General features: G+C 57.9%; 1 protein-coding gene across 3 annotated transcripts in view; it reads right to left on the minus strand.

The window, feature by feature from the left end:
* Nucleotides 1-27,895, minus strand: part of MEGF8 (multiple EGF like domains 8) — a 41,072-nt gene that overhangs the window by 9,784 nt on the left and 3,393 nt on the right. For all 3 annotated transcript variants that reach the window (XM_061139411.1, XM_061139412.1, XM_061139410.1), the window contains exons 2-34: nucleotides 24,562-24,725; nucleotides 24,118-24,324; nucleotides 23,016-23,196; nucleotides 22,842-22,930; nucleotides 21,793-22,208; nucleotides 21,201-21,346; nucleotides 20,946-21,068; nucleotides 18,795-18,949; nucleotides 18,377-18,496; nucleotides 17,888-18,032; nucleotides 17,630-17,793; nucleotides 15,250-15,450; nucleotides 14,667-14,867; nucleotides 14,006-14,242; nucleotides 13,073-13,191; nucleotides 12,840-12,971; nucleotides 12,635-12,748; nucleotides 11,927-12,175; nucleotides 11,231-11,430; nucleotides 10,784-10,994; nucleotides 10,430-10,679; nucleotides 9,780-9,912; nucleotides 8,074-8,321; nucleotides 7,868-7,978; nucleotides 7,590-7,708; nucleotides 7,018-7,225; nucleotides 6,324-6,504; nucleotides 5,447-5,610; nucleotides 4,552-4,696; nucleotides 3,294-3,525; nucleotides 2,036-2,159; nucleotides 1,689-1,902; nucleotides 1,317-1,531 (exon numbers count right to left, since the gene is read on the minus strand). In XM_061139411.1, coding sequence (XP_060995394.1) covers nucleotides 1,317-1,531; nucleotides 1,689-1,902; nucleotides 2,036-2,159; nucleotides 3,294-3,525; nucleotides 4,552-4,696; nucleotides 5,447-5,610; nucleotides 6,324-6,504; nucleotides 7,018-7,225; nucleotides 7,590-7,708; nucleotides 7,868-7,978; nucleotides 8,074-8,321; nucleotides 9,780-9,912; nucleotides 10,430-10,679; nucleotides 10,784-10,994; nucleotides 11,231-11,430; nucleotides 11,927-12,175; nucleotides 12,635-12,748; nucleotides 12,840-12,971; nucleotides 13,073-13,191; nucleotides 14,006-14,242; nucleotides 14,667-14,867; nucleotides 15,250-15,450; nucleotides 17,630-17,793; nucleotides 17,888-18,032; nucleotides 18,377-18,496; nucleotides 18,795-18,949; nucleotides 20,946-21,068; nucleotides 21,201-21,346; nucleotides 21,793-22,208; nucleotides 22,842-22,930; nucleotides 23,016-23,196; nucleotides 24,118-24,324 — 5,754 coding nt within the window. In that variant the 5' untranslated portion in view covers nucleotides 24,562-24,725. The remainder of the gene's footprint in view (nucleotides 1-1,316; nucleotides 1,532-1,688; nucleotides 1,903-2,035; nucleotides 2,160-3,293; nucleotides 3,526-4,551; nucleotides 4,697-5,446; nucleotides 5,611-6,323; nucleotides 6,505-7,017; nucleotides 7,226-7,589; nucleotides 7,709-7,867; nucleotides 7,979-8,073; nucleotides 8,322-9,779; nucleotides 9,913-10,429; nucleotides 10,680-10,783; nucleotides 10,995-11,230; nucleotides 11,431-11,926; nucleotides 12,176-12,634; nucleotides 12,749-12,839; nucleotides 12,972-13,072; nucleotides 13,192-14,005; nucleotides 14,243-14,666; nucleotides 14,868-15,249; nucleotides 15,451-17,629; nucleotides 17,794-17,887; nucleotides 18,033-18,376; nucleotides 18,497-18,794; nucleotides 18,950-20,945; nucleotides 21,069-21,200; nucleotides 21,347-21,792; nucleotides 22,209-22,841; nucleotides 22,931-23,015; nucleotides 23,197-24,117; nucleotides 24,325-24,561; nucleotides 24,726-27,895) is intronic.

A 27,895-nucleotide genomic window follows, 5' to 3' on the forward strand; every position in this document is an offset into this window, starting at 1 on the left:
GCTGCCCTTGAGCCACAGCACAACAGGTCTTGTCTGCAAACCTGTTACATTTGATCTGTTGTGGGGGGATGGGCAGTGGCATTTTTTTATGTTTTTAGTTGTTTTTTTTCTTTTGGCCACGAGGCATGTGGGATGTTAGTTCCCTACCAGGGATCAAACTCACAGCCCAGCACTGGAAGGTGAAGTCTCAACCACTGGATCGCCAGGGAAGTCCCCTTGACCTGTGTTTTTAAAAAAAACCCTGAGCCAACACACTTTAGTTTTTAGCTGATCCTCCCAGAACTCAGATGTGGCAGCGGCCTTCTGACACTCCCAGGCAGCACCAGCTCCACGCGATCCACTCAGCCGCCCCACCACTCCCTCCCACTTCCCAGCTCCTCAGCTGCCTGCGGGCTCTCTACGGGTGTTGTCTTCCAGTCCCTGGAATCCCAGTAAAGACAAATAATACCAATCTCAAAAATACTTAGGGAGACCTTGCATCACCAGCAGGAACCCAGGCTTGAGGATGAGAGAGGCCTCTGTTTGTTAGAGGAGGCACCGCAGGGGGCCTCTGCCCTTGAAGCCACACGGAGCGCCCCCAGCCGCTGCACTGACATTCTCCCTGTGGCCCAGACAGCAGAGAATGGAGATTTTCCCAGGCGGTGGGGCATGGGGGGGCGGGGGGCATTACTGAGTTTCTACTGAAGAGCAGGCACTGCCCCAGGCTCTAAATAATTCTCCCATCTAATGTGGATGACCCTTGTGCTCGCTTTGGCAGCACATATTCTAATGTGGATGACCCTCCTATGGGATGGAGTGGTATGACGCCAGATATATTTGGTCTTTGTCCAGGGTCCCTGGTACTGAGCTACTAAAAGGCACAGGGGTTCCTGAGTGATGGGGACATCTTTTGTTATTCACAAGGAACCTCTTTACACCTGAATTTATGTTAATGGGGTGACTTAGGGGAGTTACCAGTCACCAGGATTCAGGGCAGAGACTGAGGTCTCTAAAAACACTTGAACAATGAGATTCAGGGACTTCCCTGGTGGTCCAGTGGTTAGGACTCTGTGCTTTCACGGCTGTGGGCACAAGTTCAATCCCTAGTTGGGGAACTAAGACCCCACAAGCCCCGTGGCGTGGCCAAAAAAAAAAAAAAAAGGCAAAGAAGGAAGAAAGAGATGTGGGGAGAGAAAGTGGGAAGGAAGAAGAAGTGTGATGGTGGGAGCAGACCTAAGGAGATGGAGGAGGACGTGGGGCAGAGGCGGCGGTGGGGAGAAAGGTGAATGTGGGGGGGAGGGGAGGGCCACCCACACACCCCCGCCCGGGTATGGTACCTGCTGGAGGCTGCTGCTCCAGACACAGTGCTGCCAGCCCCCGTCAGCACCCTTGGAGTCCAGGCAGGAGGTGCAGTTGGGCAGGAGGTGGCAGGGTGTGGGGCAGGGCAGTGGGGGTGAGGACTCCACCGGCATCGGGGACACGTTCAGCAGCGAGTGGCTGAAGCACGTCCAGTCGTAGGTGGGCTGCACCGAAAGGATGCGGCGGGTCTCCCCTGAGGTTGGGGGGCGCAGGGATCAAGGAGTGGGTCTGGGTCCCTTGCCTGCCCCCCACCTCCTCCCTCAGACCAGGCCCCCGAGCCCCTGGCATCCCTGGAGCAGGAGTCCAGGCCCCCCGGACTCTCTCCGCGGGGACCAGGCCTCGGCGCTTACCCGTCCTCTTGAACTGCCGCGTCCACATGCACTTGCCCTCCCTGGTGCACTGCTCGCAGTCGGCCGCCCCACACACGGCCTCCGAGCAGTTCCCAGCCCAGAAGACCTCGCGCTGGTTGATGCGACAGTCGTTCTCTGAGGTGCAGGACCCGTTGCGCCCAATGCAGGCACCCTCGGGGCAGTTGGTACACCACTTACAGCGGGGGGCAGAGGCCTGGGGGGGAGGTACTGGCTCAGAAGGGTTGTCAGGGCCCCCGGCACCCCTCCAGTCTCAGTTCCTGCCACCTGATCCCAGGTGGAGAGCCCCGTGGTGCCTGAAACGCTTTCCCCCCTCCCCCATCACTCACCTCTCCATCTCCAGGCTGCAGGGTCCGGGGGTGGCGGGCCAGGCACTCGCCGCAGGTACGCAGACGCCGACATTCCTCGGGGGAGTGGGGCATAGGGGAGCAGGGGGCGCCGCCACAGCCCAGCCTGGGGAGGTGGGAGGCCTGGCCCATCATGCTCAGCCAGGCTCCATCCTCCCCGCACCCGGCGCCCCTCCCTGGTGCCTCCTGGACACTGGTCTAAAGGCCCTGCAGGTCCATTCCAACTGGTCTCAGCACAGGCCTCCCAGACCGGCCCCTCCTGAGCTCACTTGGTGATGATCCCACGGCCACCTGTCATCCCAGGCCAGAGACACTGGACAACACCCCATGTCCTCCTTGGCCCTCCACCCATGGAGGCCTCTTCCTCCTAAATTCTTCCCTGACCACCCCCTCCTAACCGACCCCTGCAGCCCCCCGCCCAGCTCAAGGCTCCTCCTCTCAGGCCTACACTTGCAGCCTCCCCTCCCCATCCCCTCCTCCACGAGCCCACCCCTGCCCTCTCCTGCTCACCCCTTCGGTGACTCCCCATCACCCACGTGGAGGCTCGCAATCCCTGACTTAAAATCCTTGAAGGCATACACGTTTCAGAATTTTCTAGGTTTTAGAAAAGCAGTGGGTGTACCCACTGTTATGTAACACCCCTAGCAAAGTCTAGGGGAGCACCCTAAAAATCAGAGCCTATAATATTCTGTAGTAAACACGGTGACACATAAAATGGGACAAAATGAAGCCCGTTAGTAGCCTCACGTCAGCAGAGGGTCACTGTGGCCAATACAGTTTGTGCTAAAGCCAGCAAAGCACTTTCAGCCTCCTGAGATGCCTGGATTCCCAAACTACAAACAAGGTGTCTCCGGAGCTGGACAGAGCCCAGGGCAGCTGGGCCCTGGGAGCCCTCTCTAAGCAGGCCCACCCACCTCTCCAGTCTCAGTCTTCCCCAACTCAGGTGTTTCTAAAAGCCACTAGACACAGCCCTACTTTGAATCTTTGTGGTCTAAATGACCCCAAACTGGTCATTTGGGGCCCAGTTCAGACTCAGCTGCCCCAGCCCACTAACAGGTCCCACTCGGGCGCTCCCCAAGCCTGCCCCACCTATGATGAGCTGGCCCTTCTCCCAGGGTAGCTGGTGTCCCAACCAGACAGTACCTTACTGAGGACTCCCCAACAAGCCTGGCCCAGCACAGAACCCCCTTTGGACGGCACCAGTACCACCCACCCAGGTGCTGTCAGTCTCCATGGTTACCTGTGGGCCTGGTCCCCGGACAGGCAGGCCCCGTGGCACCAGGTACAGGCCCCAGTCTGGTTACAAGCTTCGGGCGAGGGCAGCAGGCGGCAGGGGTCAGGGGGCAGGGTCAGGGCCAGCAGGCGGCCCAGGGCCACTCCCCCAAAGCCTCCTGAGATATACAGGCGACCCCCTACCGCGGCCACAGCATGGGCCACAGACTCTTCCATTGGCGGTCCCACGGAGGCTGGGCCTGGGGAAAGACAGAAAGTTTAGAGAGAGAGAACAGGTGACTGGAGGCAGAGATTCACACACAGGAGCCAGTCAGAGAGGGATGCTGGGCAGAGAGATGGTCTAAGAAGAGCAGAGACGGACAAGAAAAGGCAGGGAGAAGATAGACAAGGCCAAACGGAACAAGAGAACCAGACACACACAGCAGGACGGAAAGAGGGAAAGAGACACATCAACAGGAAAAAGGAACAGAAAGAGTGGAATAAAAATAGGCAAATTTTCTGGAACCAGACCACGGTGGTGGGTGAACAATACTGTGAAGGTACTGAATGTCACTTAACGGTTCATCTTACAGTGGCTAATTTCATTATGTGATTTCCCCTAAATTTTTATTTTTTAAATGCATTTTTATTGGAGTGTAACTGCTTTACAATGTTGTGTTTGTTTCTGCTGTACAACGAAGTGAAGCAGCTACACGTATACATACATCCCCTCCCTCTCGGACCTCCCTCCCACCCATCTAGGTCATCACAGAGCACCTACACTTTTTTAAATCCTAAAAAAAAACAGAAAAAAATAGTCACAGTGGTGGAAAAGATAGATTAAAAGCAAAAGAGAACTACAGACAGAGGAACAGAGAGAGAAACAAAATGAAAAGGAGACAGACCCAGAAACCCAGTCAATCACTTACAATGGTCAAGTGAAATACAAAGGCAAGATACAGCCCCTTGCCAGCCTATGAACTGAAAGGAAACACCCTCACATATGACAGCCATCTCTAGAGAATGGGATTATGGGGGATGCTTTTCTTCCTATTTTATGAATTATCTACCACGACTTCATAATCAGAATTTAAAACATTCCTTAAAAAAAAAAAAAAAAAAAGGAAGGAGGGTGCTTCCGTGGGTGTTGAGATAATGTGGAGAAGACCGGAGCTTTGCCTGTTGGTCTGAAGGGGTCCACGTGACTGCCAACGAGTGGGGGTCTCCGGCCAGGCCAGAGCGCCCCCTGGTTGTCTAGGGGCCTCCCGGGAGGGCAGCGGACTCACCGATGAGGTCGGGCAGGAGCCAGGTGTTGCAGTTGACCAGGTAAAGCAGCACGTCGCTGCTGAACTCGTCGGGTTCAGAGCGCCCCCCGAGGACCACCATGGTGTCCCCTAGCAAGGCCGAGGCGTGGAAGAGTCGGGGCCGGGGCTGTTGCGGGGACACGCGGCAGGGTGGCCTGTGAGGGCCCACAGTCCTCTGCTCCCTCTCAGCCCACCCACCATCCCAAATCTCCCTACACCCCAGCCCCTGACAGCCCACCCCAACCCTAACCTTCCTCAAATCTCACTCCTTCCTCCAGGAAATCTCCCTTGTTCCTCAGAGCCGCCTCGAGAGCCATCTCCTTTTCGTGAACCCCCAGAACCCTCATGCTCCATGCTGCTCCCCAGAAAGCCAGCCTGGATGGCTTGAGATGAACCCCTGGTTTCTTGTGTGACCTCGCCAGCTGGACTGGGGTTCTCCTGCTGGGGCTCATACTTCCATCTCCCTTGCAGTCTAGCCCCAAGAAGGGCTTGGAAACTTGTTCATGGATGGAAAATGCGGCTGTCTCTAGGCACCCAGGTTTCCTGCTCTCACTCACACTGACTCCCTTGGCCTTGGAGGCAGAGGCACAAGAAACCTCAGCTCCCTGTTTCATAGCTGGGGGCGCCAGGAAGGGGAGGAGCCTGGGTGGGCCACACCCAGAAGTGGGAGCACCAGGTCAGAACCCAGGCCTCTGACCTCCTGGTGGTTGATTCTGACCTCCAGGTCAGACAGAAGAAGGGGAGACTTGGGGGAGGGGGGGGACTGGAAAGGAGGCGGAGTAGGAATCCGAGATTGAGCCACTCCCTGGGGCGCTGGGAAAGGAGGGGGCCCTCCCCCTGCCCCTGCTGACTCATCTGTCTCGCCCTTTTTTCTGACCTTTGCTCCCTGAGAAGGGGCCAGCAGGCTCCAGGTGCGGTCAGGGCAGTGCAGGGAGTAGAGCTCAGGGGATGGGGCTGCCAGCTCCACGTGGAAGCGGAAACCCCCAAACACGTAGAGGGAGTCGGTGGCCTCGTGATACACAGCGGAGTGACCGTAGAGACCTAGGGGTGCGGGGAGAGCGAGCACAGAGGCTGGGGGAAGGGCTGGGGATCAAGAAGGCCCCCTGGGCTCCCCTCCTCATGACCATGACACCACCCAACCAGGCCCTGACGCTGGAGACCGGGGAGCCTTTCTCAACCCCTCCTTCTCCCTTCGGTGCTAAAGGACAGCCATTGAGACTCTGGAAAAGGGAAGAGGGAGCCAGGGTGGCCAGAGGGACCTTGGGGACAGAGATCAAAGAATGCAGAAGGAGAGGGACTTCCCTGCTGGTCCAGTGGCTAGGAATCCACCTTGTAAAGCAGGGGATGAGAGTTTGATCCCTGGTTGGGGAACAAAGATCCCACAGGCCATGGAACTAGAGCCCTCAGCTGCAACTACTGAGTCCATGCGCCACATAGAAAGGTCCCATGTGCTACAGCAGAGAGGGAGAGGAAGGAAAATACCTGAGGGGCAGTGTTCTAGGGCCTGGGAGAGGGAAAGTGTCCCACTGCTACTAGACAGGAGGTGGGCAGCTTCTCATGAAGTCTGAGGGGTAAGTAGAGAAACTGAACTTCTCAAAAGACAGCATCCCGAGAAGCGGGGTGGGTGACGGTACACAGGGAGACAACAGGTGTAGGGGGCGGTGACCACACAGTACAGGAGGGGGTAAAGCGGACGGTCGAGAGTCAAAAGCGCTGTGCCCAGACCCCACGCCGAGCCCTGTCCCCAGGCCCACCTGTGGGGGGCGTCCCGCTCTGAGCCCCGGACACCCAGGTGCCAGTCGCCAGCTGGTACTCAAGCAGCTGCTGGTTGAAGCCATTTTCCGGGGAGTAACCACCCACCAGGAGCAGAGATAGGCCTCGGCGGGCAGTAAGCGTGTGACCAGCAACGGCTGGCAGCTCCACAGTCTGAGGGGCCTGGGGGATGAAGGGTGGAGGTCACCAGGGAGAGGGGCAGAGGTCAGGGATCATTTTGTGGGTAGAAGCAAGGCTCAGAGCTCCCCATTCTCCCCTTGAACCGCTAAGGGGGTCAGACCCCAGGCCTTCCCACCAGTCATGGTCCCGGCAGGCGAGCAGCAGACCTGTCACTATTTCTGCCTGCTTGGTGTCACTTCTTCAGGTGGGAATAGCCCGGGGTTCCTTCGGGAAGCCCTTGCTCCCTGACTCTTACTCTGGCTGCACAGGGCTGAGTGTACCAGCTCAACAAGGGGACTGTGTCCCGGCCTGGCCACCCAGAGGGTCACATCCCCCAGGCTGGGGACTGGCTCAGGAATTAAGTGTGACCCAGGACGGCCAAGGAAATTCAACTTCTGGGACTTGTGCTGGGGCCCCAGGAAGAAGCGTCCTCCTCTGGGGGCAAGGATGGCTGGAGCTGCTCTTGCCATCTCTGCTGGAGCCTGGCTGTGGGGACCTGGGGATTGAGATGCTCACCTTCTCCTGCCGCCACTGCAGGGTGGTGAGGTTGAGGACCCAGAAGTCCCGGGCGACGCCCCCAGCTGTGAGCCCCCCCAGTAGGTACATGGCCCCACGGCCAGCAGGCACGTAGGCAGCAGCGTGGAAAGAGCGAGGGGAGGGGCCTGGGCCCCCATCCTCGGCTCCTGCCAACATCTGTGTCCACCGCCGTTCACTCGCTGAGTACCTGGGGCCAAGATGCAAAAAGGCAGCCTCACTATGTGGCAGTCAGCCCATAAACCCCTGGGGTGATGTCCCCCCACTGGTACCCCAGCATCCCCTGGCATCACCCCCCACCTTGGTAGGTACCCCAATCACTGTACCATCCTCTGGGGTATCACCACCAGTAATACACCAGTAAGCACCCCAGCCCCTGAGGTAAGCCTCCTGTGACAAGCATCCCAGCATCGTTTGGGGTATCCTGCACTCGTGGAGATTTTTCTGCACACCTCCCCCCCGCCGCCACAGGACTCTTATTGACAGGCATCTCAGCGTCCCCTGAGGTGACCTTTTGTCATTCAGGTGTCCCACCTCCCCAGGGCCATCCTCACCTATACAGGTTTCCCAGCAGCCCCTGGGGCAGGCCCAGGCCCCCAAACATCCACAAGGTGGCATCAGGTCCCTCCACCATCGTGTGCCCCAGGCGGTGCAGGAAGCGGCTGGCGGTGTCCTGGGGGTGGGGTGCGGACAGGAGGGCTCAGGTGAGGTCATTGTCAAGTGACAGGCTGGGTACAGGGTCTCTGGGGGTAGTCTGGGGAGTGGAGCGGGGAGAAGGATCCAGGAGGTGGGCTGCACGGCACCTCCCTGGGGAGTGGCGCCCATAACTCACGGCTGAGAGGCGGCTGTCCATGAGGGTCTCCCAGACCAGCTGCCCGCCATCCAGCTTCGTGGCACAGTCAGGACCCCCAAAGCCTTCAGCACAGACGCACAAGCCCAGGCTCTGGGGGGCAGCAGAAGCAGCTGGGGGGGGGGTTGCCCTGATTACCACCCCCACCCCTGCCCCGTCCCACCTGGCTGGCTCTCTTCTACCCGTACCTGGTTACAAGTCCCCGCACCGTTGTGGGCATTACAGTTCTCAGGACACACAGCCATGCGGCAGTGTGGGCCAGCCCAGCCCTGGGGACACCGGCAGAGTCCAGCACCTGGGACCCCATCCTGGGGCACACACTCCTGGGGGACAGGGCAGCTCCCGGGGCCCCCTGACCCACAGCGGGCAGAGCCCACGGAGGCATTAAAGCCCCAGGACGAGGAGCCGTTGGCCTCCCAGTGCAGTACCAGCAGCCCTGTTGAAGGAGACAGTCCAGAGGTTCGTCACAAGGTCGTAACAAAGTGATATTTAAAGAGACAGGGGCTTCCCTGGTGGTCCAGTGGTTGAGACTCCATGCTCCCCATGCAGGGGACATGGGTTCGATCCCTGATCAGGGAACTAGATCCCACATGCCACAACTAACTGCAGGCTGCCAAGTAAGAGCTCACATGCTGCAACGAAGCTCGCGCCACAACTAAGACCCAGTGCAGCCAAATAAATAAATAAATATTTTTTAAAAATAAAGAGTCAGTAGGCCTACAGGCTCTCTAACCTCATCACCTCCCACCCTCCCAGCTCTTTGCACTCCAGCACCACTGACCAGCTTCTTATTCTCAGAATAGGAAGTTGTTTTTTGGCGCTGTTGTTTAGTCACTAAGTCGTGTCTGACTCTGCGATCCCATGGACTGTAGCCTGCAGGGTTCCTCTGTCCACTGGATTTTCCAGGCAAGAATTCTGGAGTGGGTTGCCATTTCCTTCTCCAGGGGATCGTCCTGACCCAGGGATCGAACCCGCATCTCCTGCATTGGCAGGCCGATTCTTTACCACCAAATCTCAGAGCCTGGGCATCTGCTATGCCTCCTTCAGTAGTCGTCCTTGCCCACACTGCCCCCTTCAGGCCTCAAGTGAAATTTCACTTCTGCAAAGAATCCCTCCTCACCTCCCCAGACAGGGCAGGTCCCCAGTCCTTTCCATTTCCTCTCGTCCCTTCTCAAAAAAGTGTGACTATTCTGACTATAATTTGTTCACTGCTGTTTGTCACGTCCCCTTCTGCTGTGAGTCCATGAAGGCAGCGCCTGTGTCCCTGGTCCCCTTCGACACGCCCAGCATGGAGCCCAGGCAGGCCCAGCTTGACAGCTGGGTGCTCAGTAAACACTCGCTGGGTGAAACGACAGAGACAACCGCTCAGCTCTAGCAGCTCGCTGTGCAGTGTCTGGGCTCGCGTGCCATCACCAGCAGGAACAACTCCCAACTCTGCCCTCTCACAGCCTTGCAGCCACTCGGTTTTACAATATGAAGAGAAGCATTTCCAAACACAGGCCCTTTCACTGCAAAGTACATGGGATACTCCTACCCACTGGATACCAGTAGTACCTCCAATCATGACAATCAGAACATCTCCAGACACAGCCAAATACCCCAAGGGGCAAAGTCACTCCTGGTTGAGAACCACTAGGCTGAGCAGAGAGATGCTCGGGGGCCCCCACACCAGCTACATTCTGTGTCCCCCACTTGGACCTTCTTTCCAGAGACACAACCCAGCCAGTACAATCTTCAGCTGAAGAAACTGCGACCCAGAGGTGGCAAGGAATTGCGTCACCCAGAAAGTCAGTGACTGGGACAGTCAGGCTGGGTCCTGAGCCCACCTCAGGCAGCAAGGTACACGGACAAAGGACAGTCCAGGACAGCAGTCCCATTCCCCCAGTGCCCATACCAGACAGGGCCTGCACAGTGAGGGGCCGGTCCCGCCGCTGGCCGCAGAATGCAGCGATGAGGCTACGATCCGACTGGACGACACCAGTGTCCAGGAAGCGTGGGAACCCATCAAAGGCCAGGACATAGCTCAGCTGGAGAGGTAAGGAGTCGAGGATCAGTAGATGATCAGGAAGAGACAGAGCGATGCTTGGGGTCTGAGAGGAGAGGAGCTCAAAAAGAGAGGGCAATCTGAGACGGGGGCAAAAGCTGCTTGAACCACCTAGTTTGACTGTCACGCTGTAGCATGGAGGCCACCATTCCTACACCTGTGTTGACAGCAGACATGGTTAATCAATCAGGCACTCATGCATGGAGGCTCTTTCTCAATGCACAGATCCTGGCAGCCACTACCAATCCATCAGAGTTGGCACTCAAGGTACAAACGTTTACCATGACTGGACTGGGGAATGGAAAACTGGGGTCCAGGAAACAGGAGGCAGCCTGGGAAGTGGGAGGGTCTGTGGGCTGAGGAACAGAGGGCTAGGGGCCTGAGGAATAGAGTTGGGAGTTTGATGGATGAAAAAGCAGGGACATGGGGGCCAGGGTCTGTCTGAAGATTCCCACTGGGTGGGGGAACATGGGCCTGTCATGAGCGCCCCTGGTGCTCACCGTGCATGGGGTGCTGCTGTCGGGGGAGAAGGTGAGGGTAAGCGGGGGACAGAGGGTCCCGGGGGCACAGGGCTGCAGCACCTCAGTGGCTGAGACAACCCACACACAATAGGACAGGCCTGGCCCCGCTCTTGCTGCCCCACCACCTGCAGGCAGGAGCCCCCCAAACCGGCGTGAGCCCAGTGCCACTGAGGACACGTTGGTGAGGAGGGCACGACCCCCACACTCCCGGAAGCAGGAGCCACCTGCCCTGGGGGGAGAGAGGAGAGGCATCGTCAGATCAGTCCCGCCCAGGCCCAGCACGTGCTTAACCCCACCCTGCCCCCACCCCGGCCTGGCTGGCCCCTGGCTCACCGAGGGTCCCCATAGTAGCCAGGGGAGCAGAGCTGGCAGTGGGCACCCTCGGTGTGGTCCTGGCAGAAGCAGAGCCCGCTGAGGTTGTCGCAGTGGCCTCGGCGAGGGTCCCCATGCCCATTGCACTGGCAGGGCCGACAGCCGCCGGAGCCCGTGGCGTTCCCGAAGCTGCCAGGTCGGCACCGCTCACAGTGGTCCCCCCACGTCCAGTCTGTGGAGGGCCCAGTGGGCAGGAGGCAGGGTCAGGGGCCAAGGCAGGAAGGAGCCCGACCCTCTCTGACCCCAGCTGGCTCAAAGCGGGGCAACTGGTACCCAGACTAAGGAGGAAGTGCAGATCCCGGAGGGAGGGCGGGCGCTGAACAGGCAGTGGGACCGAGGGACCTGGAGCTGGGGGTGGGGACTCAGGAACCCCGGGGAGGTGCCTGAGGCTAGCAGCTGGCTGCTCACCCTGGCACTCGTCGCAGAAGCCGGGCCCCCGCTTGTGGCAGTGGCTGTGGAAGTTGCAGCCACAGTCCCGGGAACAGCGGGGTGCGGGGGGGCCGGGGGCAGGCGTGGGAGGGGGCAGGTCCGAAGTCCAGCCCAGGTCACACACGCAGGTGAAGTCTGGGGGGCCGCTGCACACACCGTGGCCACAGTCCTCCAAGCACCTGAGGGGGTGTGGTGGGGGTGGGGGAAGGATGGGCAGGCCTGGAGCCCCCAAGGCATCCACCCCTCTCCCCGCTCCACCCCAGTATCTCCATGGCAACACCATCAGAAGCTACTGCCTGTTCCAGGATCCTGGACTCCGTGGGTGGCCCTGTCTCCAAGGTAACCCCATCACGTGTAGTAACTCCTGTCTCTATAGAAACCAAATATCACCACTGGTGATCTGTTCTCTGTGAAAACCCCTTTCAACTTGGTCCTCCTCCATCTCTATGGCAACTGTGGCCTCCAGTCCAAGGGTGACCCGTCTCCACAGTAACCGTGTAACAGTGAGGACCCTGTCGCTCTAATGAAGGCCTGTTTTGCCAGGTAAAAACCCAAGGCTCACTGGGGAGGCTGGCTCCAGGGAAGGCAGCCTGACACCAGGATCACTTCCTCCCAGCCTCCCTGCCCGTACCCGCCCTGGGCCAACATCTCCATGGAAACCCAGGCCCCACTCACGTGCGATTGCAGTAAGTGACGCCATCGCCCTGGTAGCCCCTCTGGCAGTGACACTCGTAGCTGAGGGGGGTGTTTAGGCAGGTTGCCCGCAGGTGGCACCGCGCCAGGCCCAGGCGACACTCATCCACATCCGGACAGCGGGCATACGCCCAGCGGGCGGGGAGGGCCACAGACAGCCCCAGGCCCTCCCCGACCCACAGGGAGCAGTTCCCCCCACTCAGAGGCCCTGAGAAGTCACCCTGGAGGCAACTGCGGACAGGGGGATTGAAGAAGGCAGTTGGGGTGGAGGGGCATAGTAAGGAGAGAGAGACAGAGAAACAGGGACAGGGAGAGGAGATAAATCAGAGAGACAGAAAGATGAATATGGAGAGAGAAGGAGAAATGGAAGAGAGGCAGAGAAAAAACCAGGAAAGCCAGGCAAAAATGATTTTAAAAGACAGGAAAGAGAGAGGGGGATACGGACAAAGGGAGACAGAAGAGAAACACAAAGGTCAAAAGAAAGAAAACAGAAGGGAAGATGAGAGAAAACAAGTCACAGAAATAGGGAAAGAGTTGGGAGGGAGGAGAGAGAGAGAGAGAGAGAGAGAGAGAGAAAAGGGGGAGAAGAACAGAGAAAAAGGCCAAGGGGCAGAGAAACAAAGAGGCCGTTAGAATCAGGGTGGGCAGAGAGCCCCCCCACCGGCCCCGCCCCCAGCCCCCGACCCTCACCGGCCCAGCGTGGGGTTGTCCTCGTTTCCACACCAGCCACATTCGTGGCTCTGCAGACACTCGTGGCAGGTCAGGAAGCGGTCACAGCTCCGGCACCGAGGCTCTGAGTGCACGCTGCAGGAAGGCGGGTGTGAGGCTGCCCGAGTCTCCGCCACCCCGTCCACCTCCACCCTCCCCTTCGGGAGCCCTGCCGCCCAGGCCGCACCTGTCGTCCCAGCCTCGGCAGCCCCCGTGCGGGTACCGAGCCAGGTAGGCGGCGAACATGAAGCAGGTATGGGTGGACTGGCACCACGCGCACTGGCTCGAGTTGGCCAGGCAGTCGTCACAGGTCAGGCGCCTGGGGGCAGGCAGGGAACGGTGGGGGGGACCGGGTCAGGGCACTGCCCGGCCCCCACACACACCCTCACACGCCCTCTCCCTGGGCCCAGCGGGGCTCACTGGCTGCAGAGTAGGGGACACTCTTCCGGACTCTTCAGGGCACCCCGACCCCGGCCGCGACGGCTGCAAGCCGCGTCCCCCTTGCGGCTGGTGCTCTGATGCCACTCACAGAAGGGGTCCTGGGAGGATGGAGGAAGAAGAGCCCAGCTGAACCTTCCCCTGGGCCTCCTGGCACCAGCCCCCCAGCACCGGCTCACAGATCCCTGGTCCAAGCCCGCCTCCCTCCCACAGCCAGGGAGATCCACGGGTTCTGCCTGACCCGCACTGCTTGCTTTGGGGGCAGTAGTGCCACTTTGTGTGGTCCAGGTGGGGCTGACCCAATCTCCCGGATCCAGAGATGGGCGGGGGGTCACCCTCCCTCCTCCCAGTCTCACTGGTCCAGGAGCTGGCACCAGCTCAGAAGAGCACAGAAAAGGCCCTTCAGTGACCTCTGTTGAGCTGAGGGGTGAGAGTGCGGTGGGGACAGGAAGGTGTTCTCCTTCCTCTTGGGACTCGAGTGCCCAGGGTAGGGGTGGGGGATGAAAGTCTGGAGCCTTGAGGCTCCATTAACCCTCCCAAGGAATGAACTTCCAGGGAAAATGATGATGTGGAATGGAAGGAGGTGAATGGCTGATACATGGCTTGAACTTCTGGAGCCAGCAGGCCTGAAGACCTGCTCTTGGGCTCTGGCGTCCAAGCGGATAAGGCCCCTCTGGTGCAGAGATGTCAAGCTGGGTTCTCCAGCCCCTGCCACATGCAGAGTCATGACTATGTCAAGCTCACTCTCCAGCCCCTCTCCCACCCGACTCTCACCTCCTAACAAGGGCCCCAGATGTCTACCCTTACCACTACCCACAGGGTCCCTTGGCCAGCCCTGGGGTCCCTCCCCCCGGGGCTGAGTCGCCTGCTCTGGCTGACCATGCCGAGACCTCCCCACTGCGGCCTGGTGGGCACCTGGGTGCAGGCGTGGCAGTCGCGATGCTCCTCGCAGAGCGGGCAGAGGGCAGGCACCAGCACGAGCAGGGACCCGCCGGCCCCAGCGTCCCCACAGTGGGCCCCGCTCTGGCGCAGGTGGCAGGTGGCACTGGCTAGGCACCAGCCGCAGCCCTGGTCTGCCAGGCAGCCCAGGCAAGAGGAGTAGGAGGCGCAGGCCGACGAGCGGTAGGGCTCCAGGAAGAAGAAGGAGATCTCCTGGGGGTGGGGGTGTCAGAGGAAGGTCAGGGCTCCATGCTCCAGGTCAAGGTTTGGGATAGGGATCAGTGTTTGAAGCTAAAGACTTAAGGGTTTGGAGACAAGGTTGAGAATTTGGGCATGCAGAAAGTCAGGATCTAGGACACTGGCAGACGAAATGGGATTGGGGTTTGAGAGAATCTAGAGATCAGAGGTCAAAGTAGGGAGGGCAGAAGTCAGGGTCAGTGAGGTCAGGGTGGGAGGTGTCAGAGACATGGACGGGGGTCAGAATATGAGACCAGAGCAGACTCCGGAGGTCAGATGCTGGGGTCTGGGAGGTTCAAGGTAAGACCCAGAGTTCAGGAGTCAACAAGTAAGAGGTCAGGGTCAAGGGAGCTAGCTTGTGGCCCTGGGTTCAGAAAGTCCAGGGCCTCTGGGTACTCACGCTGCCACCTGGCACGCCAGTCCGGTCCCACAGCAGAGTGAGCTCGCTGTGCCCAGGGCCTGCTGAGCCATTGAGCTGGCCCCGGATCTCTACTGCGTACTTGTGGCCCCGGCCGGGCAGTGGGAAGAGGCGAGCTGACCCTGGGCGCTGCAGCCGCCTCGTCTCCTTCTCCTGCTGTGCCACCCAGCGCCCCACCTCCTCCTGGGGGACAGACGGGGCCCCTGAACGTGCCACCCACACTCTGGCTCCTGAAAACCCCAAGAGCCCCAAAGCCACTGAGCACCCGTCCCTTCCAGGGAAGAGGAGGGCCTCAGAGTTCCTTAGACCCTAAGAACCTCCCAGCATCCCCAAACCTCCCAGCGACCCACCTTCTCCTCAGGGGCGTCTGACCCGGTAACTGAGAGCTTCCACTTTTTTAAAATTCCCCTCCAATTCTGTTCAAATGAAGACACCCTCTCCAGCCCTCCCTCCACTAAGGATATATCCCAGGCCTCCAGTTTCTCCCTAGTCCTACTCCCCGCCACACACCTACGCCCCCTGTGTTTATCATAAAGAGCCCGCTGAGTATCCCAGGCATTCTCACCATGTTTTCTGTGTCCGGGCCCCGGGCCATCCGGGCCAGCACATGCAGGCGCTGGGCCCGGGCCCACACGGCCACATCCTCAGCCCCAGAGCCCCCAGGGCCTCCTGGCAGCAGCGGGTGGATGAAGCCACGGTAGACCAGGGACACGTCGGTCTCTGAGCTCGGCGTCAGGGTGATGGTCGTGCTGCGGACGATCAAGACCTGTGCCGGTGAAGGCGGGAGGCGAGCATGAGGGCCTCTCTGCCCGGCCCCAGGAGCCTCAGGCCTCTCCAGCCACATCTGAGCCGGAGAGACCAGGCAACCCAATCTCCTCTTCTGTTTTACTTAATGGGAGACTGAGGCCAGGATCAGGGGTGCAGGGGAGACAGACAGCTCACCCATCATTACTCTAGGAAGGGAGCTGGGCTCCAACTCGGACAGCAGACAGCGGGCTCCTAGCCCCTGCTCATCTCCACCTCTCATTAAGCTCCAGGGCCCTATCTCAACATCCTATCTTTCCACTGAAGCCCTTCAGAGTCCAGCTCCCTTAACTAGGGGGTTTGGAGAACTTCCCAGGTTACAGGTTAGTGAACACATTCATGTTCCAGGAAGATGTCTCATCCCAACTCCGTGGGGACAGAAGATCAGAACCCTTCAGGACCTCACCCTATGTATCCTGTTCTTTGTTGTAAAATGAACCAGTATGTAAGTTATAATTTAAAAAGATAAAAAAAGGAGTCCAGATCCAACAGTCAAAGCAATGGACATATTACATGATTTATTGCGAGTATGTGTTTTTATAACTGTGAAAGGGGGGAACAACCCAAGTATTCACCATGGGTACATGCACGCTAAGTTGCTTCAGTCGTGCCTGACTCTTTGCAACCCTATGAACTATAGCCCAACAGGCTCTTCTGTCCATGGGGTTCTTTAGGCAAGGATACTGGAGTGGGTTGCCATGCCCTCCTCCAGGGGATCTTCCCAATCCAGGGATCAAACCAGTATCTCTTATGTCTCCTGCACTGGCAGGCAGATTCTTTATCACTAGGTCACCTGGGAAGCCCATGGGAGACTGTTTAAATAAACTAGAACACTATGGCATTAGAATGTAAATGGATTATTATGAAGCTGTTAAAAAGAGAGAGAGTGTTTCCTAACTTCTGCTATGGGACACTTGCCAGGATACACCAAGAAAAAAAGGAAAGTGGCAGTACAGTGTAGATGACATGTTACTTTTTCCGCAAGAAACAAAAAATAATTAAATATCAATTTACTCATATTTGAATAGGTAAACTGTGGAAGGATAGATAAGAAATACAAACACGCCAAAACTGCTGAGCCTGCATGAGGCAACTACTGAGGCCCATGCACCTCGAGCCTGTGCTCTGCAACAAGAGAAGGCGCTGCAATGAGACGCCCACGCACTGCAATAAAGACTATCCCCCTCACTGCAACTAGAGAAAGCCCGCCCACAGCAATGAAGACCCAGCACAACCAAAACTAAACAAACAATTTTTTAGAAAAGGAACAAAGGTCTGACACGTGCCACAACACGGATGAGCCTTGAAAACGTTTGCTGAGTGGATGAAGCCACACACAAAAGGCCATGCATTATATGCTTCCATTGTACGACCTATCCAGGGTTAACAAATCCAGATACAGAAAAAGGTTAGTGGTTGCCAGAGGCCAAAGGGAGGGAGGAGTGGAGAGTGATGCCTTAATGGATCTGGGGCTTCCCCTCAGGGTTATAAAAATATTTTCGAACTACAGAGTGGTGACAGTTGCACAATATCGTGCATGTGCTAAATATCACTAATGGTAAATTTTATGTTGTGTGTTATCTCACCACAGGTTTTTGAAAAGAAAAAAAAAAAAAGTTAAGTCAATAAGGAAAATCAGATCCTTGACTGTGAAGACTTAAGGGGTAAACACAAGAGTGATAAAGGTCCATTTGAGGGTTTCCCTGGTGGCTCAGTGGTAAAGAATCCACCTGCCAATGCAGGAGACACAGGTTCAATCCCTGGTCCGGGAAGACCCCACATTCCATGGAGCAAATAAGCCCCTGTGCCACAACTATTGAGCTTGTGCTCTAGACCCTGAGAGCTGCAATTACTGAGCCTGCATGCTGCGACTACTGAAGCGCATGCGCCCTAGAGCCCGTGCTCCTCAACAAGAGAAGTCAGCACAGTGAGAAGCCTGTGCACCGTAACTCAAGAGCGGCCTCTGCCCTCCGCAGCTAGAGAAAAGCCTACGCAGCAATGAAGACCCAGCACAGCCAAAGCCAAAGATAAATAAACAAATAAAAACAATTTTTTAAAAAAGATCCATTTGAAAAAATGAGAACTCTTAAGACCAGGCCCTTCGAGACTCCATGCTGGGCTCCTCACCCCGGCTTCCCCACCTTGTCAGGCTGGGAGGCGTTGGGCGGCTGCTGGAAGGTGAGCAGGTGCAGGCCAGGCAGGAAGCTCTGGGTGACACAGGCCTCCAGGGAGGTCACAAAGACAGGAGCGGGCCCCCACCAGCCCACGGTGCCGGAGATCTGCTCCCCGCGGCAACGGGCCTGCTCTGTGGGGACAGGAGGGTCGGGAGAGGGGAGTCGGTGTGGGGTGCTGGGCCGCCCCCCCCCACCACCCTCCCCACGCTGCCACTGGACACTCACCAGGCCGAGGGAGGCAGCTCTCATTGTGCACGCACCAGCCCAGGGCGCCGGGCCCCCGGGGGGGAGCCGCGCTGCTGCTGAACGCCAGGCAGGCCTGGCAGTCACCCAGGAGACGGCCCAGGCCCAGGCAGCTGGCAGCCGGACACTGCAGAGAAGGGATACATGGCAGTCACCACCCACGGGAGCTTAAGGGACCGGGGATTCAGGAGTCTTGGGGCAGAAAAAGGTCAGGAAATTGAAGAAAGGAACTGAGAGCCGAGCTGGAACCAGAAAGATCAAGAGGACACAGGCGGGGAATCTAGGGACAGAGTCAGAAGCACAAAAGGATGGAGAAGAGGGTCAAAGGGTCAAGGGTCAGGAATGCCCATCTCAAGTGTGAAAACGAGTCTCCCACGCGCAGCAAAGTCCGTCTCGACTTGGTTTAGGCAGAAAAAGACACTGAGGCCCAGGTCTTGTGCTAGGGCACAGAGAACGAGGACAGTCACTCACAGCCCCCGAGGGAGTCCCAGGAGGCGGGGCGGCTTGGCAGGCCCCCTGACACCAACTGCATTCAGGGTCTCGGGAGCAGACGCTGTGGTCCGTGTACATGGAGCAATAGTCCAAGTGGTACTGCAGAGAGGTGGGTAGGGAGGAGGGGGCACTCAGACCTAGCACCTCCTCCCACGCCCCCGCTCACCCTGATGGTCCCAGGGGACCCCAACTGCTCAGAACATTGAGGACCTCTGCCCTCAGCCCCAGGGACCACCATTCCTCCTCCCCCGGACCTGGGGTCTGACCTCCCTCCTATTACAGCCCTCGGGATCTCTTCCCCTTCTCCCTGGGACCCACCCCCACACAATTTCCCTTAACCATGGGAACCAGATCACCTCCTCCCCAGCCACCCTCTCCCTGTCACCCCAGTGCTCACATCTGGAGCAGGTGCCTGGAACACAAAGGGGGGCACCTTGTAGGCCATCAAGTCCCCACGGGGCCGGCCACTGTACCCCCCGGCCACCAACAGGACACTGCCGCCAAGCACAGCCGCCACGTGTGAGTACCGGCCACTGGGAGGCGCTGCTCGGCCTAGGAGAACATAGACCCCTCAAGGACATGAGACCGCTGCCCCACAACTCCCCCTCACCTTCATGGTTACCCACGTAGAGGACCACCCCTGAGCCCCCCATGCTTCAACCCCACTCGTCCAACGAGGTGCTCCCAGCCTGCCTGGCCCTGCTCCGGCCCTAGTTCTCTCATCTCCTGGAGCTCCCACACCACTGCTCAAGTCATCTTTCAGACAGAGCATGCTCTCTGGGATCAGAAGGACTTGGGTTCAAATCCTGGGTCTACCACTTCCTTACATGGGTTTGGGTGGACTCCGGGAGTTGGTGATGGACAGGGAGGCCTGGCGAGCTGCGGTTCATGGGGTCGCAAAGAGTCAGACATGACTGAGCGACTGAACTGAACCACTTCCTTGACTTCAAATCACAAATCAACTGCTGACTAGTTGTGCGACCTTGGGTGAGAGACTGGATTTCTCTGAGTCCTGCTTTCCTCCTCTGTAAATGAAACCTTGCCCTTGGGGAGCTGAGGTGGGCTACCTGGCTCTCATCTGCCCGATACCCACCTTCCTCCAGGGACAGCCTCTGCGTTTCCTCTGGGAAACCACTCCTCCCACTCACATTCCCCAAGGCTCAAGTCAAGCTGGCCTGGACTCTGGCAGCAGTGGGGCTTGAGCCCAGGCTGATCAGAGTCAGTGACTAGTTCAGGGAGGGAACATAATTTCTACTATTCTTGGGGGAAAGATACGGTCTTCTTCCCAGGCATTTTAAAAAAATTATTTTAAATTAAAGGATAATTGCTTTACAATATTGTGTTGGTTTCTGCCATAAATCAATATGAATCAGTCATAGGTATATATCTGTCCCCTCTCCGGGCATTTTAAAAGGGGTGAATATAATCGCAGAGCTGCTGGTGACCATCTACAAAAGCAAACCTGCCAGAGACTGAAGGAAACCAGGCTGAGAACTGGAGAGAGACATGGCCGAGGCCATCACATGAGCACCTGGATCCAGGCCAGCCTGCAGCCAGTTTTTACTCAAGGGAGTCAAGACATTCTTCTTTTTGCTTAAGCAGTAGGCTTTCTGTCACTTACAACCAAGAGTCCTGACTGATGAGTACCTATATGCTCTGTAAGTGCAGGGGACCTGGCCCAGGGATCAAAATCTACAAAGAAAGAAGAGGCCTCCAGAAGCCTCACACTCTGGTCTATCCAGTGAGGGAGCCTAAAGGTGGGCTGGGATTGGAGGCCTCCAACGCTAGGCCAAGGCTTTATTTCTGACGGTCAAACAGAGTTCCTTATGGATCCCTCCTCCTGCCCACCCCTTAAATGTTACTGTCCCTTCTCTTACACTTGTCCTTTGTCCTCACCCTTCTATTCAGTAGGGTGGGGAGAACAGATGGACCTCTGGGAAGTCCAGAGCCCGCTGAAAGGATATGCCCGGCTTGTGCACACAAGTATCTTTCTGAGGAGAGGTCCTGTGATTTTCTTCCCATTTGCAAAGCTGTCCCTGATCTCCTGAGCTTGAAAGGCTTCTCCACGCGCCCTCCAGGTGAGCTCTCTGGCCCTGCGCTCTTAGGACGGTGTGTTGGGCCCCTCCTGGACGATGCTCACTTCTTCTTCGCTTTATCAATTTATTCTCACCACAGCCCAGAGGTTTAAGTGTTATTACAGTTTTCAGAGGGGGAAGCTGAGGTACAGAGAGATTAAATGGTGGCTTTTACACAAAAAGCTGTTGAGGAACGGCCATTCCACTTCAGCATCTGCCCACTGTCGGACCTTGAGAAAGGCGCTTCTTTGGAGGCAGTTCCCTGGGACGACTGAAAACTGGCAAAACCTCAACTGCAACCCAGATCTGATGCTACTGAACGTGTCTCCCATCTGCACAGCAACAATGCCCAGGTCCTGCCTCCTGAGGCCAGCTCCAAACAGGACCGGGTGGTTTCTGCCCAAAGCCCCACATCACTATGGGGGCACATGTGACCCTCAGGAGCCCCTGACAGAAACAGAGGGGCCACTCACCCTCAGGAGTTCCTGGAGGGGCCAGCTCAGCCCCTGACACCCACTGATGGCAGCCCAGGTGGTAGAAGAAGATGCCATCTTCATAGCACTTTTCCTCCTGGTAGTGGGTATGCACATTGCCCCCTGGGGAAGGAGGAGAGGGGCACAGCTGGCCAGCCTGGGGGAGGTGAGGGCATCCATGCAGGGGGTCTCAGCTCAGACGTGGGCCCCTGGCAGGCAGGCAGGTGGGCAGGTGGGCACGGGCAGCCTCCTCACCATAGACCACCATGTAGTTGCCCAGGACACTGGCCGTGTGAAAGGCTCGCTCCCGTGGGCCCTGAAGTCCATCCCGGCCCTTCAGGGTGGTCCACACGCGCCGATCCACGTGGAAGAGCTCGGTGGAGTTCACCCGCACAGAGAATCTGCCGGGGAGGGGTGGGAGAGGGGCTCAGGGCAGGAAGGGCCTCTCTCCCTCCTCTGGGCTCTTAGGAGTCGTGATCCCCCAGGGTTGAGACTGGCTTTACTAGATATTTATCCTCTTGGAACTAGCAACAACTCACAGGCAGGACCCAAGTCTGACACATCTCTGGGTTCCCTGCATAATCTAGCCAGGGCTGGACACCAAGCAGAGGTGAGGGGGATGGATCGGCGAGTGGGCGTGCGTGGGGAAGCATGTGACCAAGAGATTGGATGACAGAGTAGAGAATGGGTGAGTGGGTGAGCAAATGAATGAGTGAAGGAAGAAAGGAAGGGGAGGCTGAGTGACCGCAGGAGTCTATCAGTGGGCAAAGACCTCTAAAGCCTAAAGGCCCAGGGTGTTGGGCCAGGCCCGGCTCTGCAAAGCGGGGGTGGAGGGCAGGTCACTCACCGGGCAGTGGATGGCCGGTGTCCACCGTGAACCAGCAGGGCACGGGAGGGGGCGTGGAACACCATGGAATGGCCGGTGGCGGCAGGGGGCCGCCCACCTGCTGGCATCACCTGCTCCCAATAGCCCCCACTGGTGCCATCGAGGCGGAAACGGAAGAGGCCGGAGGAGAAGAGGTCGTGCTGGGTGCGGCCACCAGACACATAGAGCCAGGTGTTGTCCACGAGGACTGCTGCATGACCTGCCAGGCCGGGCGGCCCTGAGGGACTGGAGGCAGGTGGTGCCAGAAGCTCCCAGCGGCCACCGCCCATCGGGTTAAAGGCCCAGATGTCGCTGGTGAGGGTGCCATCAGCCAGCTCACCGCCCATCAGCACCAGGGAGCCCGCCCAGGCCACAGCCACGTGGGAGTGACGGGCAGCCTGTGAGGAAGAGACCAGGATGCAGAGATGGAGAGGGAAACAGGCGGTGCCACCCAGAAGGACAGGGACGGCCAGCCAGACAGAGATGCCGAGACAGGGCAGGACGGAGAGACAGACAGACACACGCCAGGGGAGAAAAGAAGAGAGACCCCAAGAGATGGACACGTGCGAATACAAAGAGGGGGTGGCAGAGAAACACAGGAAGGGGAGGAACTATCAGCGAGAAATGACAGAGACCAGGAGAGTCAGATGCAACCCAGAGGGCAGGAGGTGCAGAGACCCAAACAGCAGAGATGCAGAGTCAGAGACAAAAACAGAAGGGGAAGAAGCAGAAAGGAAGACAAAGGAAGAAGAAAGAAAAGCACGAGTGGGAGGGGTCGGTAACCCTGCATAAAGCTGCAGGGGCTGGGGGTGTGCGGGGTAACAGGGTCACTCTGGGGCGGCATCGACTCAGTGGACGTAAGTTTGAGCAAATTTGGGGAGATAATGAAGGACGGGGAAGCCTGGTGTGCTGCAGTCCATGGGGTCGCAAAGAGTCAGACACGACCGAGCGACTGAACAGCAACTGGGATGCCCTGGCTGGCTCCCAGAGTGGACAGGCTCCCCCAGGCGGGGCAGAGGTGGGGGCCATACCGGGGCAGGGCTCAGGTCCCAGCGCTCCCAGGTGTTGGTAGAGAAGTTGTACAGGACGAGGTCGCCCAGGGCGCGGTTGAGGTCCTGGCCTGTGGAGAGGAGGACAGTGTCAGGCCCTGGCCCAGGCTGCCAGGCCTCCAGACCCCAGACTCAGATCATATGCCATCTGCTCACCTCCGAAAACAGCCAGCAGCCCCGGTGGGGACAGGAAGGCCCCGGCTGCCCCGATACGGGCAGAGAAGGCGGGGTCCCCGGCACTCACGTTGTGCCACCAGCCAGCCCCCTGGTTCTCCCACAGGTGCAGGTCACAGGCGCGTCCCAGGAAACCAGGCTCACAGCGGCACGGTCCCAGGGGCTGGGGGGAAGGGGACACACAGGCAGGGACAGACAGACAGAGACAGGCACCAGAGACAACAGCCAGAGTGAGACAGGCGGAGCAGAAAGTGAAGAGAGAGATGAACACGAAAGGAGAAGATGGAAAAACAGAGAGGCAAGGAGAGAGACGGGAAGGAGACGGAAAAAGAGATGGACACAGAGACACACCCAGAGGGAGGCGGAGCAGTGGAGAAAAGAAGCCAGACCAGCAGAGAAAGGAAAAGGAAAAAGACCCGGAAAGAAAAACGAGGACAGACAGAGAGACAGGTTGGAGAAAAAAAAACAGTGGTGAGGTCAGGGTCGGCCTGGGCTGCAAGAACTCAGGTCCGGGGAGGTCAAGGCAGGGAGGGCTCGAAGCTGATCCAGTCCCAGAGCTGGACATGCATGGCTCAGGCCCTGGGTCAGTGGTCAAAGGTCAGAAGTCATGGGATTTCCCTGGCAGCCTAGTGGTTAAGATTTCACCTTCCAATGCAGGGGTGCCTCCCAGCCAAAAAACCAAAACATGAAACAAGCAATATTGTAACAAATTCAATAAAGACTTGGGGAAAAAAAAAGTCAGAAGTCACAGCTGGGGGCCCAAGCCAGACAGAGTGGAGGGGTGGGAGTGGGAGGGTGGAGTTGGGCCTGGCAAGAGGAAGGAAGGCAAGTTCACATGTGACAGGTGGGTTACAGGTGAGGCTGGGAGTGGGTTCAGGCCAAGGAGGGGCCCCCGGTGGAGTGGGATGGAGTCATAGGTGGGGGAGTGGGGAGTTCTGCAGGAGGGAGCAGGGTCCCGGGGTGGGGTCAGCATCCTGGGAGAGGGCAGGCTGGCAGAGGCTGTCTCAGGCAGGAGCAGAGTCAGAGCCAGGAGGTGGGGGTGGAAGGTGTGGCCACAGGCCGGGGTCCAGGGGGACAGGCTCACCGAGGCGCAGGTGCCGTGGCTGCCGCAGTAGGCTGAGCACTCCTGCAGGCCGCAGTCGGGGCCCCCCCAGCCCGGCTCGCAGACACACACCCCCGGAGGCTGGCACTGCCCGTGGCTGCGGCAGCCGCCCGGGCACAGAGAGAAGCGGAAGGAGGCGTTGAAGCCCAGCAGGTTGTAGTTGGCATCACTGAAGAGGTGCAGCAGCATCTGCAGGCATGGGGTACGGGGCTCTGGGGCGGCACGGATGGGGGTCTGCTCCTGCACCCCCCACCCTGGGGCGCCCCATCTCCTGTCTTTGTCTCTCTCCACCTTTCTTTGCCCCTGTATCCTTCCGATGGGTGCCGAGTGCCCTAGCCTCGTGTTTCCCTCTGTGTGTCTACCCCCATGTCCTACACACTTCGCTTGGCTCCTCGAGCCACGGCCCCGCAGCCCAGCCCCACCAACCTTGCCCGAGGAAGCCTCGATGGGCGGAGGCCGTGTGCTCCCACTCAGACTGGCCAGCAGGGGCCCGCGGGGGGAGTCACCGTCATACACAAACAGGTAGTCGTAAGTGCATTCTGTGTCCAGGAAAAGGAAGTCCAGTAGGATCCGGTGCTGGGAGCTCGGGGCTGAGCGGTGAGAACAGGGAGGCCGGGCTCAGACATGGACCCTCCCCTTCCTGCCTCCACGCAGCCCACCCACAAACACCAAGCCCTGCTCCTCACGATGCTGGGCCCAAAGATGAGTCAGGCCTGGGCTTTGCCTTCAAGGGACTCCCAGGCTCCCAACCCAGGGAGGATGGGGCTGCAATAGCAAGAGGGACAGAAGCTCAAAGAAAGGACAGTATCAGCCCTGAGAAGGGCTCCTGAGATCAGGCCGAACACCCCCTATCATTCAGATGGGAAAATTGGACTGCAGAGAGGAACCCCATCCCAGTGGTCACAAAGAACTGTTCCCATTTATTCTTGAGCCTTGGCCACGCCTAAGCCTGAAGGTCAGGGTTCATGCCCGAGCAGAAGGGAAACTCCCAGATGGAAAAGGGCCTCTGTGGGTGTCCTGAGTTCCAGGCTCAAGGAGCTCTAAGGGAAGAGGCCTGTTTCTTTCCCCTGGGCAAAGACCAAATCCTGGAGCACCACAGCTCCTCTCTGCCCTGACCTAGGGTCTCTTCTCTCTGTGTACTGTACTAGCTAAGGGCACAGCTTCTGGAGCCAGACTGCCTGGGCTCAAATCTTGGCTCTGCCACTTACTAGCCACTAGTAAGTTGTGTGACATTGGGCAAGTCACCAGACCTCTCTAGATCTGTTTCCTCATCCGTAAAATGGGGATATAATCACTGTGGTCGATGCAAACTTCTTGGTCACTCCTCCCATCAAGGGATGAGGGCTGGACTTCGCCAGTGGTACAGTGGATACGTATCCACCTGCCAATGCAGGGGACACAAGTTCAATCCCTGGTCTGGGAAGATTCCACATGCTGCGGAGCAACTGAGCCTGCACTCCGGAGCCCATGCTCCACAACAAGTCACCGGAATGAGAAGCCCACACTTCATAACTAGAGGAGCACCACTTGCCACAACTAGAGAAAGCCCATGCACAGCAATGAACACCCAGTGCAACCAATAAATAAGTAAATTTTTAAAAATTAAAAAAAAGAGAGAGAGATAAGGGCTGATTCCTGACCCCTCGTATCTGGGAAGAGACTAGCTTGGCCAATACACAACAGCAGATGTGAGGCTCTGGGACTCTCAAGGCGAGATCAGAGGAAGCCTGCCACTTTTACCTGGGCCTCGTAGAATATGCCTTCTCAGAACCCAGCTGTCATGCTATGAAAAGCCAGCATCACGTGGAGGGGCCATGTGTGGGTATCCCAGCTGTCAGTCCCAGCTGAGCCGCCAGCTGCCATCAACTGCCCGCCCGTGAGGGAGCATCCTGGGTGCCTGGCCCAGACTGTTCAGATGACTGACCACACCGGCCATAACGGATAAGGCACCTTAAGTGCTGACTTGTGATGGGGCCTCACACTTCATAATGCCACTACTCCTGGCACTGTCACCATTCTTGCTCTCTGTCTGGTTCCAGAAGGTTCTCTCACCCCATGTCTCTCACTAGGGGCTCAGGGAGGTCTTGTGGGCTGGGGCAACTAGGAAACCTAGGTTCCAGCTCTGCTCGGACCTGCTGGAGGACCAGCCCCTTTCCCATGCTCCTCACTACACCTGTCTGCGCACTGGAGGTGCTCATCCACTCTTCACTAGTTCCTGGGGCTCTCGGGGCCTCAGTTTCCTTGATGTAATTTGGGGATGACTCTCACCCACCAAGGCTGGTGTGACGATCCCAGATGATGACTCCAACATGCCAGCGCAGGCCTCCTTCCTGGCCTCCTGTTTTCCCCTGACATGGCTCCCTGAAGGATCCCCCTGGCTCGACCTCTGGTCCTTGCCCTCCCCTGCTCAAAAGCCCTCAGTGATTCCCCACCATCTCCAGGAAAAAGTTCAGCTCCCTAACTGGGGGTTTGGAGTCTCAACCTGCCCCACATCTCCCCATGGCTTACAGTTCAATCAGGAGCTGGGCCTTTGCACAAGCTCCTCTGTCTTGAGCACGTTCTCCCTTCCTGCCAGCACACTTCCCCACCTTCTCCAGGAAGCCTTCCCTGATGCCCCCTGGCTGGGTGAGGGGTCCCTCCAGGTTCTCACTTTCCAATACAACCTCCATTTCTCTGGTCCAGGACCATCTGTGTCCACCTCTGTCTCCCCTGCAACTGAGGCGGCCCACAGGACAGGGCCTGGGCCTACTCATCTTGTGGGTCCCTCCCCGATTCTGCCCAGCACAGGGCCTGGTGCTGAGCAAAGGCTCAGGAAACACTGGATGAAGGAAGGAAGAAATGCACCAGACAGAATACTGAAGCTGGCACCTCCCCTTCTGGCTCTGGCCAGAGCCCCCAAGAACATCACACAGAGACCTCGAGCTGTGGTCAGGAGAACGCAGAAGAACCATTCAGCCAGGCCGGGCAACCAGACCTCCCAGAATCTTACCAGCCTCAACCACACTTTAAAGCTCTGTCCTTAGAATCACAACAAACACATCTTTGTCAAGTGTCTGCCAGAGGCCGCCGGCTCACCATCTGCCTTCCTGAAGTTCCTCCCTGAGTCCAAGTCCTTCTGTTTCCGTCCAACAGGGGCCTAATCCCCAGACCATGCTGGACAGAGATCTGAGCCCAAATGCCCCTGCTTTTCAAAGGCTTAATGCCTCTTATTCATAAGGATGTTATGAATCCTTATGAGCACTGGGCCCAATGAAGTGTGAACGTGGTTTAAAAAAAAAAAGTAAGTGCGTCATTTGCTTATTTTTTTAATAGATGGGGGAACATGTTGGTTCTTAGAGGTGACAGACACTGGGAAGGATAGGACCTCAAGGAGGAATCCAGAAGTCTCCCAGACACCTCCTTACCGCAACATCCAGCCAACTGGTCCCCAGGTCTCATGTATGAAACGTCACACGTCTCTCAGCATTCTCCGTGCCTCTCCACCCACTTAGTTCCTGCCCCAATTCAGAACTCATCCTTTCCCACAAGACAAGCACACCAAGTCTCCAGTCTGCCCCTTACCCAGCCTGACAGCGACAACCCACTCCTGCTCAAAATCCCCCTCTGGCTCCCCACCAATCCCCAGAGAAAAGTCAAGCTGTTCAGTGTGACATTCAGCGCCTTTCTTTCCCTGTTTCTGGCCTGCTTTGCTCTTCCCAGCCAACAGTTCGGCCAGATCAGATGAGCTGAGACAGGGTTTTGAGACCCACCAGTCCTCCCT

The sequence above is a fragment of the Dama dama genome, chromosome 4, assembly GCF_033118175.1.
Source record: "Dama dama isolate Ldn47 chromosome 4, ASM3311817v1, whole genome shotgun sequence".
Classification (NCBI taxonomy): Eukaryota; Metazoa; Chordata; class Mammalia; order Artiodactyla; family Cervidae; genus Dama; species Dama dama.